Genomic DNA, 19,018 nt, shown 5'->3' with positions numbered 1-19,018 from the left:
TCTAGAGCAGAAATCCTCACCACAACTGCTCTCTGCTTTTCAGATCGACACTAAAGACACAGAAGTCGATGGAGTGGAGAATGGACGTCCTGCAAGAACTTCACCCTCCAACAGATCTCAGGTAATAAAATATAACTTTTCCATTATGTGTTCATTTAAACAAACTGGCCTTTTTTTAAACAATGACAAATGACTCCATAATATGAAACCCCACAGCAGATGTACATCGCCCAGGTCCTGCAAGACCCAATCTCAGATGAGACGGGCGCAGGCAGCAGAGAGGATGATGGTCAGGGGTCCTCGCAGGACGAGGAGATGATCAACGCAGGAAACAACCTGAACGAGGCTGACTTCCAGTCCGGAGAGGACAGTCTCATTGCCAATGAGGTCCACCAATAAGTGGAGGACTGCGGCGCGCACGAGAGAGAGGGGGGGTGATGCCAGAATAAAAAGAACCAATTCCAAGGTCTTCATCTGCACATGTTTGTTGGCTCAGAATATCAGCACCTTATAAACCCACGTCTGCCAAAACACAGTGTGCCCACATCTAAACATGCAGACATGTACGTTGTACGCGTTTAAACGCCAAGTGCATGACCACGCTTGATCTCATCTTTCCTGCAAGCACAAAGGTTGGTCGATGGAAGGACTTTTTGGAGTGTTGATTTTTCAAAACCTCACCAAAATGAGAAAAAATCATTTATTTGAACTAAGTCTGATTCCCATTGGAAAAGTTGAAGAACATTCCGGATTTCCCATTTTGTACGTGTTAATGTATGTTACGCTAAAAATCTGCCTGAAATCTGATTTGAACCTTGGCGTGAATCCTGCATGCCGCGAACTTGTCAATTTTAGCCATGCAAAATCCTGGAACAAAGTCTGATTCTCATTGGAAAGTTGGAGAACATTCCCTGGATTTCCCATTTCATACAAGCCAATGAATATTAAAAAAAAATAAAACCTGACGCAAGTTTGATTGGAACCTAGGTGCAAATCCGACATGATGCAACCAATGCCATCTATGCAAAACTCCTGGATCAGTTTCATTCCCATTTGAAAAGCTGGAGACCATTCTGGAGTTCCCATTTCATACAAAATCAATGAATATTTACTGAAAATTTGCCGTAAAGGATTGGAACCTTGGCGTAAATCTGGCATGCCGCAACGGTGTCAATAACAACAACGCAAAACTCCTGGAACAAGTCTTGACTCCCAATGGACAAAATGGAATAGAATTCCAGGATTTCAGATTTTGTGCAAGTCAAAGACTTTTGCTAAAGTATGCCATCACACTCATTGGAACATTGCCCTAATTCAGTCATAGCAAAATCTTGTCAATGTGAGCCATGCAAAACTCTTGGAACAAAGTCAGATTCATTTGAGAATTATTATGGAATTTTTATTTTGTAAATATCTATTAATATTTTCAAAAAATTTGCCGCAACTCTTTCTGATTGGAACCGTGCCATAAAATCCGTCCATGTCGTGTACGCAAAACTGCTTGAACAAAGTCTTGATTCCTGTTGGAAAATTTGGAGAACATTCTTGGATATCCCCTTTCGTGCAAATCAATGACTATTTACAAAAAGTTGCCATAACTCTGATTAGAACTTTAACATTAATGTGGCATGCCGCAACGTTGTCGATGACTTCTTCGCAAAACTCCTGGAACAAGTCTTGACTACCAATGAAAAATATGGAAAGCACTCCAGGACTTCCCATTTTGTGCAATTCAATGACTGTTTGCTACTAATTTGCTCCGATTGGAACCTTGACGTAAATTCATCATGGCATAACCTCGTCAATGTTATCTACGCAAAACTCCCGACACAATTGGACACCATTTGGTGATTTCCCATTAAAAATTCAGTAAATATTTTATTGAGTTTGTCTCAGACGCCCATAAGCCTTAGAAGAAGAAAAAAAAAACTGATGGAACACTCACGGAAAATTTTAAATGGAAGAATAGCAAGAAAGGCTTCGCGTACAATACAATTTTGACCACCGCATTCTTTCTTGATACGAAAGCTCCAAGCATCCCACTTGTTCGCCTTATCAGCGATAGTTTTCCTAGTCGACAATGCTGCAGAACTGGCATTGTTTGCGTGCTTGCTTTTTGTTATTCTTCGCCCAAACAAATGGTTTTCGTATAAATCTGGCATTCCAAAGGAAATGTGCAATAGTGGCATCCGTAGAGAAAATAATAATGACAGACGCATAAAATGTCTTGAAGTATCTTCATTTTAGAATTGGTCTCGAAATCGCAACTTGTTGGCTTTGCCATGTAGACTTCCCAAACTGCTTTCCCTGTACAGTATTCTGCCAGAACACTAATCATACTGAAAGAAAGAGACTACGTACTAACTTTCACACTCGCCGCAATCGTTCTGTTGTCGCCATGGGAACTTGGACGGAATTCTCGTGACAACGGAACGTCAGGTGTCCTTGAATTCTTTAGTCGCACTCTGAAATGAACTAAATAATGTACAGTATTTCTAGAGACTCTGGTGTGAAGTTTGTTTGTTCATTTCTGGATAATTCACTGGATATAATACCACTGTTTTTTGTTGATATTGAGTGAACCTTTTCTTACATTTTTGTTCATGGTATTCTTACTTTGATTTGCCTTTATGACCTTAATGGATGTGTTTGTAAGCCTGCAATGGAATACTAAAATTTTTGTCCTTATAGCAAGTAGAATCACTCTCAATGCATAACTTGACCTAGCTACTTCTATTGGGTCACTGACTAGATACAGTACCGACAATTGCGCAGTGGCGGATTTGAATGATGGCTAATTTGCCACTGCAACCCAATAAGATAAAATACGCATGGGAATGGAATCAAATGAAACCCCTTGACCTGGCAAACACTTGTTTAGATATAATGTTGTCCTGCACCCTTGTAGTTTTTTGAGAATATAAAAATGACACAAAGGAAGTCATGCAAAAAATGACATTGAGTGTTCCCTGATTGAAATTTTTCGCCTTGTGCCTGCCTGTTTGTTTGTTCAAGACTTTGTGGGAGAAATCAAGAGTAGAAAGTTTTTAGTAAATATTTGGACTAGAAATATTAATTCTCTAAGCCACAAAAGTCTTGAAAATGCATTTTGTTAGGAATGACTGAGCAATTTTCTCTAATGATGTGGTGAGGTAGACCAATAGTGAAAGAAACGATAACCACATTGATTCTCACCCAGAAAATTGAAGAAAATGATTCAACACATGTTGTGTAACTATTTTGCTATGGTTTCTCACTTGCTATTCGTTTAAAGGAATGGTTCAAACAATAAAGAAAATTCTGTCATTATTTTTTTTACTCTAACATCCTAATGAAATGTGGGTGAGGAAATAATTTCAGAATTGAACGTTTTTGTATGAACTAACCCTTAAACTGTACATTTGTTTAGCAGCCCAAACTTAAATTTCACTCTGTGGCCAAAATATTTTTGTTGTTGAAATTAACACTCCAGAGAAAAAGTTGTGTCTTTGTTGCCTGATTTGGGATCAGACCTGGCTTCCCAACCTCCCTTCATAATTTCAAAAATAATCGTGACGAGACGAATTGAGATGCAAACGCTGTAAGTACAGTAAGGTCTGCACTGATCATGAAGGTCTGTGTGAAGTCTTTGTATACATGTTTCTGTGTTACTGTATTCTCAAAGTTCGAACTAAAGACGTTTAGCATCTCGTTACAAAAGCTTGTAAAGAAAATGAATCTTCGGAGGATGTGTACCGGTTCGCTTCAGGATCATGCAATATACGAAAAACTGGATTAAGCAAATAACAATGGTACTATTATCGTGCAGTGTGACTGAGAAAAAAATCGAACCGCCTCAGGTGTTCTTTATTTTCCAATAGATAAAAATTGTTTACATCAGTGTTTTTTTTGTTTGTTTGTCATCTCGCCTTTTTACTTGTTTTCTTTCTTCGAAATTCCAGAATTCACATCGAAAATGACACAAAGGTAACCTATGAAAGCTGTAGCTACGTTGTTCGTTAGTGTCATGGCGGCTGCGTTTTGGAAGGTTCGTCGCCATTTGTCAAATGTAGATTTGCTGTTTTGTAACTTAAAGGAATATTCCGGGTTTAATACAAGTTAAGCTCAATCGACAGCATTTGTGGCATAATATTGATTATTGCCCCTCCTTTTTCTTTAAAATTTTTTTTTTAAATCTTGGTTACAGAGAGGCATTTACAATGAAAGTGAATGGAAGCCAATTTTTTTTCTGCTAAAATACTCACTTTTTCAAAAGTATTGCCACAAGTCATAAACACTATGCGTGCAAACATGATTTTAGGGTGATCAAATCTACTTCATAAACTTTTCTGTCTAAAGTTAAAGCCAATAAAACAACTTCCTTGCCATGATGATGTCATGTCAACAAACCATAAAACCCTAAAAGGATTGTAAAATGCTTTATTTAAACAACATTACAGCTCAAATGATACACATGTTTTGACAGAAGAATTTAAGTGATTTTATAACATTTTAAGCGTCACATTTCTGCCTTTTTAAACCATCCAAAAAGTGTACCCTATTCACTTCCATTCTAAGTGCCTCACTGCCACCTTGATGTTTGCTTTTTTAAAAGAAAAGGAGGGACGAGTTTGATTTAAAAAATTTTTTAAATGTATACCACAAATACGGTCAATTGAGCTTAACTTGTATTGAACCTGGAATATTCCTTTAAAGGAATATTTCGCCCCAAATTTTTAATTCTCTTTCCTTAACTTGCCCTCGGTACGACTGTATTCCTTCCGTGGGAAGCAAAAGGCGAAATTTAGAAAAACTATTTTTTGCAGATTGCAGGTTTACATATTTGGAATGAGTAGAGATGAGGGCGATTAAATGATGATTGAATTTTCATTATGTGTGATGTATTACTTTAAACCGTCTGGAAATTGTAGCTGCATGCTGGAGATACTTGTGTCTATCCAGATTTTGGAATACTTTGATGACGTAGTTTCTCTACGATATGACAGAATGTGAGCACATTATAAAGAAAGTTTGACAAGTACATCCCCCTTTTTTGGGGTTCTCCTCACCGGCTTCTTACTGAGTTAATGAAGTGAATGTCACTTCAGTTTGGCAGTGAAGTAAAGAGCGGTGAGTTATTTTTGTAAATTGCACGAGCAACTGTTTGGCGAAACAAATGTTGAAGTATTTGATACCTATGTATTAAAGATGTGTCAAAGCTAGCTATAACAATGCTGCCGTTTGATGGATTTTAATATGTCATAAAATGATAGTTTTTCTTTTGTTTTATAACCACCGTTACGCTAACCATTTAAGTTTTGAAACACAGAATGTCTTTTAGAATGAAAAAGCATTGAGAAAATTGCTATAGATGACCACGTGTTATGCAAAGAAGGAATTATGTATGTTTGTACAAACTTTCTGGTGTAATGCAGATGTACAAGATGTTTGAGTGGGTGAAAATGAGACCAACTTCAACAAATAGTCTTTTTTTTTTTTTTACTGTAGTCTGCTGACATGGCTTTAAAAGTGTAAGTAGGAGACTTTTGAATTTTACCAACTGAATTCATGCTCTGTAGAACTTGTGTGATATTTTCTGTCAATTTTTCAGTCCAAAGGTCATCCTTATGGTGAAACATTGGTCATATTTTCAGTTCCTTGGTGAATAAAAATTGTATTCATTCTGTGCATACTGTATGATGTGTCAATCACTCGAAACAATGTTTGGCACTGCCAGAAGGGTTCGCTGTAGCTTTAGTTATTGGCTTCCTCTTCTCTTGTGGTCATTTATAATCCACATGCATTTGATTTGAGTAACTTTGAAACAGGATAGACCACACAATGTCTCTGAGCACTTTATTTAAACTGTTGCCTTATAATTAATTAGATTGGGGTTATACTATGATCTTTGGCATAATTATGAGTTGCTAAGATGTTTTACATTCATCACTTTGTTCAACAAATATTGTGCAGTTTCACTGACTGACACGTTTTGTCAAATTAACTGCTGAATAACAGAGCATCAAAAATGTGAGACATTGCTTAAATATAATACCGTTACTATTGATTTATTATTATTATTATTATAAATAGTAGAATTAGTTAGAGGTTTACATACACCTTAGCCAAATACTTTTAAACTCAGTTTTTCACTATTCCTGACATTTAATCATGGAAAACATTCCCTGTCTTAGGTCAGTTCAGATCACTACTTAATTTAAAAAATGTGAAATGTCAGAATAATAGTAGAGAGAATTATTTATTTCAGTTTTTATTTATTTCATCACATTCCCAGTGGGTCAGAAGTTTACATACACTTTGTTAGTATTTGGTAGAATTGCCTTTAAATTGTTTAACTTGGGTCAAACGTTTTGGGTTTCCTTCCACAAGCTTCTCACAATAAGTTACTGGAATCCAGACAGAACTGGTGTAACTGTGTCAGGTTTGTAAGCATCCTAGCTCGCACACGCTTCGTTCAGTTCTGCCAACAAATTGAGGTCAGAGCTTTGTGATGGCCAATCCAATACCTTTGTTGTCCTACGTGTCTACACATAATTTTCCTTCCTCATGATGCCATCTATTTTGTGAAGTTCACCAGTCCCTCCTGCAGCAAAGCACCCCACAACATGATGCTGCCACCCCCATGCTTGACGGTTGGGACGGTGTTCTTCAGCTGCCAGCCTTACCCTTTTTCCTCCAAATATATTGATGGTCGTTATGGCCATACACTTAAAAATAAAAATGTTATTAGACCAAAGTACATTACTCCAAAAAGTAAGATCTTTATCCCCATGTGCACTTGTAAACTGTAGTCTGACTTTTTTATGTCAGTCTTGGAGCAGTGGCTTCTTCCTTGCTGAGCAGCCTTTCAGATTATGTCGATATAGGACTTGTTTTACTGTGAATATAGATACTTGTCTACCTGTTTCCTCCAGCATCTTCACAAGGTCCTTTGCTGTTGTTCTGGGATTTATTTGCACATTTCAAACAAACTTTGTTCATCTCTGGAGACAGAATGCATCTCCTTCCTGAGCGGTATGATGGCTGCATGGTCCCATGATGTTTATACTTGAATACTATTGTTTGTACAGATGAACGTGGTACCTTCAGGCATTTGGAAATTCTCCCAAGGATGAACCAGATTTGTGGAGGTTTTCCATCTGAGGTGTTAGCTGATTTATTTTGATTTTCCTATGATGTCAAGCAAAGAGGCATTGAGTTTGAAGGTAGGCCTTAAAATACATCCATAGGTACACTTCCAATTCAGTACACCTCCTATCAGAAGCTAATTGTTAAAAGGCTTGACAAAAGTTTCTGGAATTTTCCAAGCTGCTTAAAGGCACAGTTAACTTGGTGTATGTAAACTTCTGATACTCTGGAATTGTGATTATAGTCAATTAAAGTGTAAACAATTGTTGGAAAAATTACTTGTGTCATGCACAATGTAAATTACATCATTGCCCTCGGAAATACCCATTCTTGATTTAAATTTTTTTTATTTTCAACTAGTAAAAACACAATTGTTTAACTACATTTTCACTATAGGATGTCATGATGATCTGTCATCCACTCCTGTTCAAAACACAATTACAGATGTCTATAATTAATTTATTACTAGATATAATTCCAAATGCCCATATCAACCACTGGTAAAAATTTTATATATATATATATAATTAATTAATATACAGTATATCTGACACTTTGCTACAATGTAAAGTAGTGAGTGTAAAGCTTGTATAACAGTGTAAATTTGCTGTCCCCTCAAAATAACTCAACACAGCCATTAATGTCTAAACCGCTGGCAACAATAGTGAGTACACCCCTAAGTGAAAATGTCCAAATTCGGCCCAATTAGCCATTTTCCCTCCCAGGTGACGTGACTCGTTAGTGTTACAAGGTCTCAGGTGTGAATGGGGAGCAGGTGTGTTAAATTTGGTGTCATCGCTCTCACACTCCCTCATACTGGTCACTGGAAGTTCAACATGGCACCTCATGGCAAAGAACTCTCTGAGGAGAGTTGTTGCTCTACATAAAGTTGGCCTAGGCTATAAGAAGATTGCCAAGACCCTGACACTGAGCTGCAGCACTGTGGCCAAGACCACATAGCGGTTTAACAGGACAGGTTCCACTCAGAACAGGCCTCGCCATGGTCGACCAAAGAAGTTGAGTGCACATGCTCAGCATCATATCCAGAGGTTGTCTTTGGGAAATTGATGTATGAGTGGTGCCAGCATTGCTGCAGAGGTTGAAAGGGTGGGGGTGGGGTGGGGGGGGGGGTCAGCCTGTCAGTGCTCAGACCATACGCCGCACACTGCATCAAATTGGTCTGCATGGCTGTCGTCCAAGAAGGAAGCCTCTTCTAAAGATGATGCAAAAAAGAAAGCTCACAAACAGTTTGGTGAAGACAAGCTGAATTACTGGAACCATGTCCTGTGGTCTGATGAGACCAAGATAAACTTATTTGGTTCAGATAGTGTCAAGCGTGTGTGGCGGCAACCAGGTGAGGAGTACAAAGACAAGTGTGTCTTGCCTACAGTCAAGCATGGTGGTGGGAGTGTCATGGTCTGGGGCTGCATGAGTGCTGCCGGCACTGGGGAGCTACAGTTCATTGAGGGAACCATGAATGCCAACATGTACTGTGACCTACTGAAGCAGAGCATGATCCCCTCCCTTTGGAGACTGGGCCGCAGAGCAGTATTCCAGCATGATAACGACCCCAAACACACCTCCAAGATGACCACTGCCTTGCTAAAGAAGCTGAGGGTGAAGGTGATGGACTGGCCAAGCATGTCTCCAGACCTAAACCCTATTGAGCATCTGTGGGGCATCCTCAAATGGAAGGTGGAGGAGCACAAAGTCTCTAACATCCAGCAGCTCCATCATGTCATCATGGAGGAGTGGAAGAGGACTCCAGTGGCAACCTGTGAAGATCTGGTGAACTGCATGCCCAAAAGGGTTAAAGCAGTGCTGGAAAATGGTGGCCACACAAAATATTGACAATTTGGATCCAATTTAGACATTTTCACTTAGGGGTGTACTCCCTTTTGTTGCCAGCGGTTTAGACATTAATGGCTGTGTGTTGAGTTATTTTGAAGGGACAGCAAATTTACACTGTTATACAAGCTGTACACTCACTACTTTACATTGTAACAAAGTGTCATTTCTTCAGTGTTGTCACATGAAAAGATATAATCAAATATTTACATAAATGTGAGGGGTGTACTCACTTTTGTGAGAGAGATATATATATATATATCAATTACTCCATTGTTACTGGTACGATCCATCCATTCCTTCTATCAACTAGTAAATTTGCAAATTTCTGATATTGAAAATGTATTTTAGATGCCAATAAATGGAAAAGTGATTATATGTATTTTAAAAGACTTTCTTACTAATTACAATAACATTACATATCTGGAATTAACATAGTCACTAATGAAAACTAAATTACAGATGCAAAAAAAAATAGATTTGTACTTGTTGTAATTTAATTGTTTATATCAGGAATGGTCATTTTGTTTTAGTAACAGTGTAATAATTGATATAAATAAAATCATATCTACTAGCAAGTAGTCCTTGCATATCAAACTATCCATCTTGTAAGAAATTAATTATAGATATCTGTAATTGCTTTTTAAAGAGGTGAATGACAGATAATTAAAATTTAACAAGTGAAAATACATTTACTAAACCGATATTAGTTACTATTCTTTTAGTAGTGGAAATTCCATTTTTGACATCAAGAATGGGATTTCCATGAGTAATGACTTTTTTGCATATTAATGCATTCATAAATGTTCACATTTTGTTGTTGCAACCTGTCTTTTTTTTTTTTTTTTTTAAATCAATATACACTCCATACACCAAAATGATAAAGCAAAAAAATGTTTTTTTGATAACTTTGTAAATTTATTAAAAAGAAAAAACTGAAATATCACATGGCATATTTTCTTTACATAAACTCATATAAAGAAAAAATAAACAAAAGCATTATCTTATTTGCGTGTATTGTAATGGAAGTCATGTTTTAAATATATTTTCAATGCAGCTGTAATACCAATGTACAATCAATTTAAAAATGTTAATGGGTGCTAAAACAAGAATTTTTAAACATGATTATAATAATACTACCAATTCAAAAAAAAAAACTAAAATACTTTAAATTTAAGGCAGTATATGGACACAAAGGTTTCATTTTTGACAAAAAATGTGCTTCAAAAGGATTGTCTCATCCCATGTTGTTACTATATGGGACATTACTCATTTTTCTGAGAGTCCTACACTTTTTTTTTTTTAATAGCTGAAAGCATTATCAAATTAGCCAAATTATTAAATGACTAAATGTATAGAACTTTGAAAATGCCAAATGTTAGAATTCTGCAGAAATCTGCGGATGGTTATGCTGAATTTTCTGTGGCCTGGCAACATCTGTGAGTCAAACAGCCGAGGAGAGCAGCTGTAATGCTCTATAAATTCATTCACAGTCTGTTTTTGTGGAGGATATGTGTGGCGTCCACAGTGACTTCAGACGAGCCCACGGAACAGAAACGAGAGAGATGCTCCGAGAGCAAGGCCGAGTGACAGGAAGAAGGCCATGATCGTTCCAGCTGTTTCCGCCTCGCTCGGATCTACTTTCCTGGGAACAGAAGAAAAAAGATAAAACAAGTGAGTTGAGTGAGTTTAATGGAAAAACATTCTTACATATTTTGGTAATCGAGCCCCAAAAAGTAAAAATGCATCTATTTCCTCCATTGACGGATTGATTTTTAATGATAACTTAAAAACCTTTAATGACTGACCTATCATGACCTCTGAGGTTGGTAATAAATGATACTTCTGTTGAAGCCATCCTATTCTAATAGCTGAATTTTTGGATGAAGTTTTTTAGGTAGATCTTAAAGAGGCCAATTGCTGCCAACAAAGTGCACGTAAACAGCTAAGCATTGACCATCCCACTGCCATGATATCGAAACTAAATGGGAAAAGATTCTAAATAAAAAAAGTCTACCCCAGTAATCGACTAGTTGGTTTTTGGACTAGTCAACCATCATGACCAATCTTTAGGTGATACTCACTTGGGTCCAAAGCACATGCAGAGGCTGGCCAGATATCCATTGGAAAAGGCGAAGAGAATCATGAATGTGATGAACCAGCCATCGTGCGTGAAGTAGACGGGCAGATTTGACCGCGGTTGAACATTACACAGCATAAACAGAGGAACAAATATCACACGGGCCAATAACAGACCGGGGAGCAGTTTGCTGTCTTTACCGGGCTAGAAGAGAGAGAATACAAAAAGAGGATAAGTATTTGGGCAACGCACACTTAAAAATGTCTGAATGTCATTGCATGAGATAACAAAATATCAAACCATGTGGCTTTTATTTTAAAGAAAGATAGAACAAGCACACTTTTCAGAGAAAATTAAAAATAAAACTTTTAAGTGTGACTAAAGTGTCCATAATAATTTTTGGGGCCAATTTATCTGACATCTGCAGATGAGACTACTGGACAAAACCATTTAAATGGTGAATGAATGTGTCTTACCCACATACACACTGCGGTGAGACTGCGGCCCGCCCAGTCAAAAACGTTGAAGAACAGGAAACAAGACACAGGTGTGAAATACTTTTCTAAAGAGAGAGAGAAGCTAGACATGTAATATAAATGTGCATTATACACATTTTAACAAAAAATTTTGAACAATTTTTTGCGATACATGTAGGCTTTAAGACAGGCAGTAAAAATGCAATTTTTGGCATATCTGACTTTAATTCATTCAGTTTTCTATAGAGTAAACATGCTAAAATGATTGTTTACAAAACCGATCCAAACGATATCCATATGTAGTCTGAAATCTGATTCAAATCTGATTTTTGTTCATGTGTTTCAGTGTAAAAGCACTCAGATCTGATTTGAAGTGAGGTTTGTTCCAACATTCGAGCGTGTTTACATGCACGATCTTACATTGATTATGCTTAAAAAGCCGACAACGTGTGTGTGGTCATGTAAACGCATTAAACGGCGCATTAAATTTCTTTTATCAGGGTTTGGTCAACGGATTAAGCAAAAAACAATCGGCACACATTGATTTTTGCCAATTATGGATTGCATGTAAACACCTTTGCCGTTGTCTTGCCGGCTTATCCAATGTGCACAAGTGTTGCATGCATTAATGTTTTAAGTTTTGACATCAAAACCAGAGAATTATCCCATGAATACTTATCTCATTTAAACGTGGTTTTCTTGCATTGTCAGATTTTTTTTTCAAGAACCTGATTTTAGGTAGTTATAATATTGGTGTGCATGTAAACGCAATGTGAAATGTCAGATCAGAATTATTATTTGTTTTAGTTTTTTTGCTATGAATAGCGAATGAGTGGTTTCAGATCCTAAAAATTGAATTTTAAAGACAAACCACATTTATGTAAATGGATACAGTCTTATCACAACTTTCACTTGTGTCATTGTTGAGTTTCAATCCACCGACTTTTAGGATATCACATAAACATTTCTGAATGGAAACCTCAAAATGCGAATAAAGTTTTCGAAATTTTCATAAAAAACATAGATGCTCGCTTGAGGTGGATACATGTTTTACTCTGTAAAAAGATTACGATGAAAACACTTATCAAATATATTCCTTAAGATTATATAGAGGAATGTACTGTACATCCGCATCAAAAAAGTCATGTAAATACATAATTCGCTCAGAGAATATGATCAGTATCATTACAAATGAGTCTGAAATGTTGCTATGGTTATTTTGAAATTCCAGACACAAAGCTTGTCATCAAAATGATCGGCTACTAATTAGTAGTCGACCAATATGGGTTTTTTAATGGCCGATACGATATCTAGCAAGCAGGATAACCGGTAGCCGATATACTGTACATAATACAATTTAACAACAGCAAAGCAGACGTTCACAATTTCAAAATTGAAATGAACACTTATTTTACACTATATTCATTCAATTTTGCTTAAACTTGAACAAACAATCCTTTCCATTGACGAACCTTTAGGTCGATTTTGGAACTGTTACAAGGGAAAGTTAACACTTCTGTTAAGCTGCCAAGCAAACACCGTTATCGACAGATAATCACAAAATGTGTCAATATCGGCCTGGCCAACCTATCGGTCTATGACTACTACTTTTATCTCCGGCATCTGCCGCAGAATGCTGAAGTTCAAACTGAAGTTAATCAAAGCGTTTTACATTTTAATAAAAACAACTCTTTTTCATTTCAATTTTGCGCTAATTTCCCCAGAAATATTTTGCTATACATGGGAGCAAAATGCTCCTTTAATCGCAAATTGTTTTAGCGATAATCCAAACTTCGTGTTCATTCAATTTGCAACTTGGATGGAATCGTGCAGCATTTTAGATGTAATTTCATAGTCAAAGTGAGTCTTAAGAGTCCTGCATGTGGAAATACAAGGTAAGTTTAGTTCATCAAACGAGTCTCTTACCCCAAACTCCCCCATTAGCAATTGTAGATTTAACATCAGCGGTGACAGCAGGAAACAATCCAATAGTGATCGTGAAGGCAAGACACACAGAGAGAGCAACAACCCATATCTGAAAAGATACATTCAAATTTAAATATAGCTGCAAGCAGCAATTACGGGGCCAAGCGCCAACATGCCAAGCACTGCACAACACTAGGCACAACCCAAAGATTACACAGAGCACATATGACATACAGAGCAATTGCATATCACATTACAAGTCGCTCTAGGTCTGATTTAAACCTACACCTTTCCGTTCCACTGGTCACCAAAGGGTCATGCCAAGCTAAGAGCAAACACAGCCAAGCAGTCACCAAAATCAACTATGTATTCATGTAGCTTTTCAACAAAGATGAAAATAAAAAATGTATTGGGGAAAAGCTCAGAAGCCATTCAATAAGCAGGATACAAAAAGCACCAGTATGACAGATGTCAAGCCAGATGACTTGCCTAGGTGGTAACTCAAACCCAGAACCTTTGGAACTACAGTATAGTCCAGTGATTTACACACCGTGCCACTCAGTTCATTTGTGTGGGTTATCTATTGAACTATAGGTGGTGCTGTCTCCAAACTGTCCAGGTATCCTCAGGACATGATGTTGATGATGCATACCAAATTTATTTAAGGCATTATCAAACCATATCACTATTTTAATAAAATTCAATATGGCGGAGAGACAGTATAGCTAATATGGGAAAAATTGGTCTAGTGGAAATCTTCTTGACCCACGGAATCCATAGACACCAACCTCAGGATTTTAAGACATACAATTCAAAGGTGTCTTGACCCATAGGTGGCGCTGTCTCCATTCTTTGAATGTACCCTTAGATTATGCTCCTGATGAAGCATACCAATTTTCGTTTTGATAGGACAAAGTGTTGCAAATCCTTTTTCATGCCCACCTCGTTAATGATATTGGTGTAATATTTCACGATACAACGGATACATCAGTGGTTAGATTTGTGGGGATCCTTCAAATCCAATAGAAGTTGCAGAGGATGGCATGTGTTTACCTTTTTAAAGATGCCCAAGAAGGAATGTGTTTGCTTGTCCTCCTCTGCAGTACTGACACCCTGTTTGCTCTGATCTACAGAAGAACAATAAATCTAAAAACATTGAGCTTTGACAATAATATCTCTCACACTTCATATCAACATCTGATCTGTATTATGTGACATCACCTTTTTTCAGCAAATCCATCTTGTTTTCTTCATCTTCAGATGGTTTGTTCTGGTTGCTCTTCTGGAAGTACTGAAAGAACACCTACGGAAACAAAAAGCGCACAGATAATCGTAATGTTTCGTGCTTTAAACTAACGGCCCTCCGCAGTGTGCAGAAACTTGTATCTTACCAGTTTAGGAAGAGCAACATATGATGCGATTGCAAGGGCGATAACAGCACATGCCGTGATGAAGTATCCAAACGCACTGTCCTGCAAAGCAGAACCACCTGAAAGAGAGAGTGCACAAAAGAACAGGTCTTTTTATATGAAATTATCATTTTCTTTATAAAATAACAAAATAATTTACAGTGACCCCAAAAAGTATTTGGAAATGCGACTGCATTAAATAACAGCAAATTTAAAACGTGTCATCTGCGCTCAACTGCTGCTAGATCTTTTCTCAGAACTAACTTTTTTTTTGCAAAAGGACTTTTAACCAACTGGTGTGGCAGTGATTTCTAGTGGATGTTTGAAGTCAGTAACCACAGGTTTAGTTCAGCACATTATCTATGGGCATGTTACACTAACGTTTGACAAACACAAAGTGTCACAATACATTTATACTACAGTATGTGTCTATCGGTTTATCACTATATATTATAGTTCATGGATCAACCCTTGAAGAGTCCAAACCTATAACCTTGCAGTTCAAAATATAACGCTTTACAAACAACTACGGTATTATTCTGATGCAAACACTCACTGGCGATGGCACAGATCATGGAGAAAGCAGCGAATGTTCCCGCAAGCCCTTGTCCACTCATGATTGGTGTTGTATATGAAGCTGGTAGGAGACCAGCCATTCCAAAGAGACTTCCCTGCAGGACAGCTCCAAATGCTGAGATGAACATGACACACACCCTTTATTGAGTATGAAAGCCCATTTTGGCCACAAGAAAAAGTCATACTTTTTAGATTGATGATGATGATTATGAGAAGACAGTATTCATTATGTACTTGTTTAATCATTTTGACTTTAAATCGTAGTTATGATTTAGTATTTCATAATTAAAGTTTTTTGTATCATAATTATGACTTTTAATATGACAAACTTCACTTATTGTCTCATAACATTCTATGTCATAGTTATGACTTCGTATTTCATAATTTCAATTTAGATTTTTTGATGTCAGTTATAGTTTAGTATAGCATAATTAGGATTTTTTATGTCATAAAAATGAGTATGAATCTTATAATTGACTTAATATAATAGTTATGACTTCTTTGTCATTAATGTGAATGTAATAATTTATGTAATTGATGACTTATCATAATTATGACTTACTGTCTCTTAATTTGACTTTTTATGCCATAACTATGAAGTAGTGTCTAATAACTATGCCACAGTTATGATTTAGCTGTTCATAATTATGGCTTTTTATGTAATAAATATGACTTTTAATCTAATAAATTACTTAGTATCTCATAATTTAGATTTTTTTATGTCAGTTATGATTTAGTTCATACATAATGTTGACTTCTTATCTCATTGTCATATTTATGTCCTATATCATAACTATGTAATAAGCAACTTTTTATCTTATAGTTATGACTTTTTATATCAGTTATGATTTAGTATTTAATAATTGAGTTTTAATCTCTTAATTTTGACTTTTTGTCTGTTAGAATTTACTATAATCATAATTAGGACTTTTTAAGTCATAAATATGACTTTGAATCTAATAATTGACTGAATCTCATTATTATGACTTTTTTTAATCTCATTGTATCAAAATTTTACTTTTCCATATAATTATGTATTTTTATATCAAAAATATGACTTATCAAGGCACATTTTAATAAATTAATTGGTATCTCATAATTAAGATTCGAATGTCAGTTATGATTTAGTTTCTCAACTATAATTTTAATCTCTTAACTTTTTTTCATTATAACTTATGTCTTATATGACAATATGTCTGTCTCATAATTAGTACTTTTTATGCCATAATTCTGACTTTTAATCTAATAATTTTATCAAAATTTTGACTTTTCCATATTATAATTATGGCTTTTAATATGAATAAATGGCTCATAAATATGACCCACCAAAGCACTTTTTTTTTATTATTGTTGCAGAAATGGGCTTCCATAATCCATAAACTTCACACACCATATAACATCAACTCAGTTATTTTACAGTAAACATTAAATGGCATCCGCTACCTATTTTACTTCCATAATGTGACGTATTTCCAAATTAAAATTCAACTAAACATCTGGATTTACTGTATCATGAAAATATCCATTTTATTCCAGTTTCAAAGGAACTACTCCTGTCCCCATATTCATGTACTTCAATCAACTCACAGTTAATGCAGATGATTTTGATCATGGTGATCACAAAGAAGTGCAACGGTTCCAAATGTACTTTCACCAGGATAGCGGTCAACAAGAATACCAGCAGAATCACCATCAAACTGCCGGCGATTCTGATCTTCTGAGGAATTCTGGAATGCAAGATCACAGTTAACTCTGCTCCATCCATGATGCCATTAACTATCCAATAACTAATCAACATCCTCATTTCTGTGCGCATTAAAGAGTATTTGCCCCTTGAATATTCATTGCTTTGGTCTCACCTTTGGTGAAGCACCGAGTTAAGGCATGTGAACACCAGTAGAGGAACCATAGCACACAACGTCATCACATTATTAAATTTCGCTTGCAAAACACTCCGTGTGTCTTTTTCAGTCTGACTGGTCGAGAAGTTTCCTTCATTCAAAGGCTGAGGGTCTGCGAGACGACTGGTGAAATACTACAAGACAAAAAACAAACCGCTAAAAAGGAGAACGGTCAGTTGCTGTATGCAATATCGCAACAGTCATCATTTCTGGTCTTATAGGGAGAAAACAAACCAAGATTGAAAGAATGTCACAAGCAAATGCAAATTGGTTACCATGGTAGCAGTCATGAAGAAGTTCCATGGCAGAAGAGTACCTAACCCCAACATGAAGAAAATCAACCACACGCCATTATATCTGTCAAGAGAGAACACGAAAGAACATGAGGGCTCTCACACACCTGCCTGTTTGTTCTTCAGATGTTCATATTTGAACAAATGTGATTTTTGGAAGTGCATTTGTTCTTAAGTGTGGCAAGTGTGCAAAAGGAAAATCTAGGGGGTCAGTGCCCCCTCTAGACCCAGCCATGGCCTAAAGCCAATGTTTTGTTGTTACACTCTTATGTTCTTTATATCAGTTGGTTTCTCGGTTCTTTGAAGCACAACTATATAGATAGCTTTTAAAAGAACCGAAGAATATAAAAATTTTCTCATACGGCTTCATACTTTAAAACTCTTGAACATTTATTTAAAAGAGTGTTCATTTGACTACAACTTGCCATTGCACACCTGATGTGAAATCTTTAACTCTTCAGCGAAGTTTCCGCCTCAATTCATTTTGGGTTACAGAGGGAAAAAACGTTATTGTTATCTGTTTTTCTTCCGGTCTAAGTCAATGCAGCTGGCAGAACAGAGCTGTGACACTGATAACCCTTTAACTACTGTTTAAGTGTTTTTAAAAAGGTTGTAACTTACTTGTCTTTGGGTACCTGAGGGTCCATTTCTATCGAAGATTCAGTATAATAACCCTAGGATTTCTAACGCTCAACTCCCCTAGAAAACAGAGACACAAAACTTCATTTTTTCTTCCATTAACCCACACATTTTTCTTTTTAGATAAACATGTTTTCTATATTAATAAATTGTGATGTAAATATAAATGGCCTAATTGCAAATTCTAAAAGTTGAGAAAATGTCAGTGAAAGAATATTGATAGTCCATAATGACAATCAGTGCTTCTAAAAAACAAGAGTACAATGTGATGAAGTCATAATTAAAATAATGAACACCAAATATTTAATGATTATAATTAACTTTCAATAATATACATGTATTATAATAAATGTACATAAACTCCAGCCAAACTTTCAAGAACCTTTCCAGTGTAGAAGTTAAAAAAGTAAGCAATAAAATAATAAACAAGTTCTTAACAGACCAAAATGAGTTTTTTTTTTTTAAATGATGTTAATATACACATATTTGAAATAATTAAAATACACTGTACGCATACTAAGACAGGCTTTAAAAACAAGTTACTAGCTATTAAAATCAACAAATAATGAATAACTACTTACTGACACTTGTATGCAGCGCTTCAACAACATTTACACAGAGCATTAAGTAACTTTCACACTACATCTGTTTTCTACAGCTGGAGTCACTCCCCACCCAACAAAAAGACCACTTTCCAAGTCTCTATGTGAGTGATCTTGCATTTTACATATCTGACTCCACC

General features: G+C 36.2%; 2 protein-coding genes across 3 annotated transcripts in view; one reads left to right on the top strand and one right to left on the bottom strand.

Moving 5' to 3' along the window:
• LOC127633048 (CSC1-like protein 2) overlaps positions 1-5,661 on the top strand; it is a 69,695-nt gene extending 64,034 nt beyond the window's left edge. Inside the window, exons 23-24 of the mRNA XM_052111917.1 lie at positions 44-121; positions 217-5,661. Coding sequence (XP_051967877.1) covers positions 44-121; positions 217-399 — 261 coding nt within the window. The 3' untranslated portion in view covers positions 400-5,661. The remainder of the gene's footprint in view (positions 1-43; positions 122-216) is intronic.
• A 4,270-nt stretch (positions 5,662-9,931) lies between these two features.
• LOC127633049 (equilibrative nucleoside transporter 1-like) overlaps positions 9,932-19,018 on the bottom strand; it is a 38,726-nt gene continuing 29,639 nt past the window's right edge. The window contains exons 1-13 of one of the 2 annotated variants that reach the window (XM_052111919.1): positions 18,858-18,978; positions 18,259-18,336; positions 17,620-17,701; positions 17,303-17,478; positions 17,031-17,170; positions 15,424-15,558; positions 14,850-14,947; positions 14,680-14,761; positions 14,512-14,585; positions 13,459-13,567; positions 11,533-11,618; positions 11,061-11,260; positions 9,932-10,621 (exon numbers count right to left, since the gene is read on the bottom strand). In XM_052111919.1, the coding sequence (XP_051967879.1) occupies positions 10,510-10,621; positions 11,061-11,260; positions 11,533-11,618; positions 13,459-13,567; positions 14,512-14,585; positions 14,680-14,761; positions 14,850-14,947; positions 15,424-15,558; positions 17,031-17,170; positions 17,303-17,478; positions 17,620-17,701; positions 18,259-18,284 (1,320 nt within the window). In that variant the 5' untranslated portion in view covers positions 18,285-18,336; positions 18,858-18,978 and the 3' untranslated portion in view covers positions 9,932-10,509. Of the gene's footprint in view, positions 10,622-11,060; positions 11,261-11,532; positions 11,619-13,458; positions 13,568-14,511; positions 14,586-14,679; positions 14,762-14,849; positions 14,948-15,423; positions 15,559-17,030; positions 17,171-17,302; positions 17,479-17,619; positions 17,702-18,258; positions 18,337-18,857; positions 18,979-19,018 lie in introns of those variants that run through there. The other variant, XM_052111918.1, reaches the window with a different exon arrangement.

The sequence above is a fragment of the Xyrauchen texanus genome, chromosome 39 (genome assembly GCF_025860055.1).
Source record: "Xyrauchen texanus isolate HMW12.3.18 chromosome 39, RBS_HiC_50CHRs, whole genome shotgun sequence".
Classification (NCBI taxonomy): domain Eukaryota; kingdom Metazoa; phylum Chordata; class Actinopteri; order Cypriniformes; family Catostomidae; genus Xyrauchen; species Xyrauchen texanus.
Note: the sequence above shows the minus strand (reverse complement) of the source record. Positions and strands in the feature narration are given on the sequence as shown.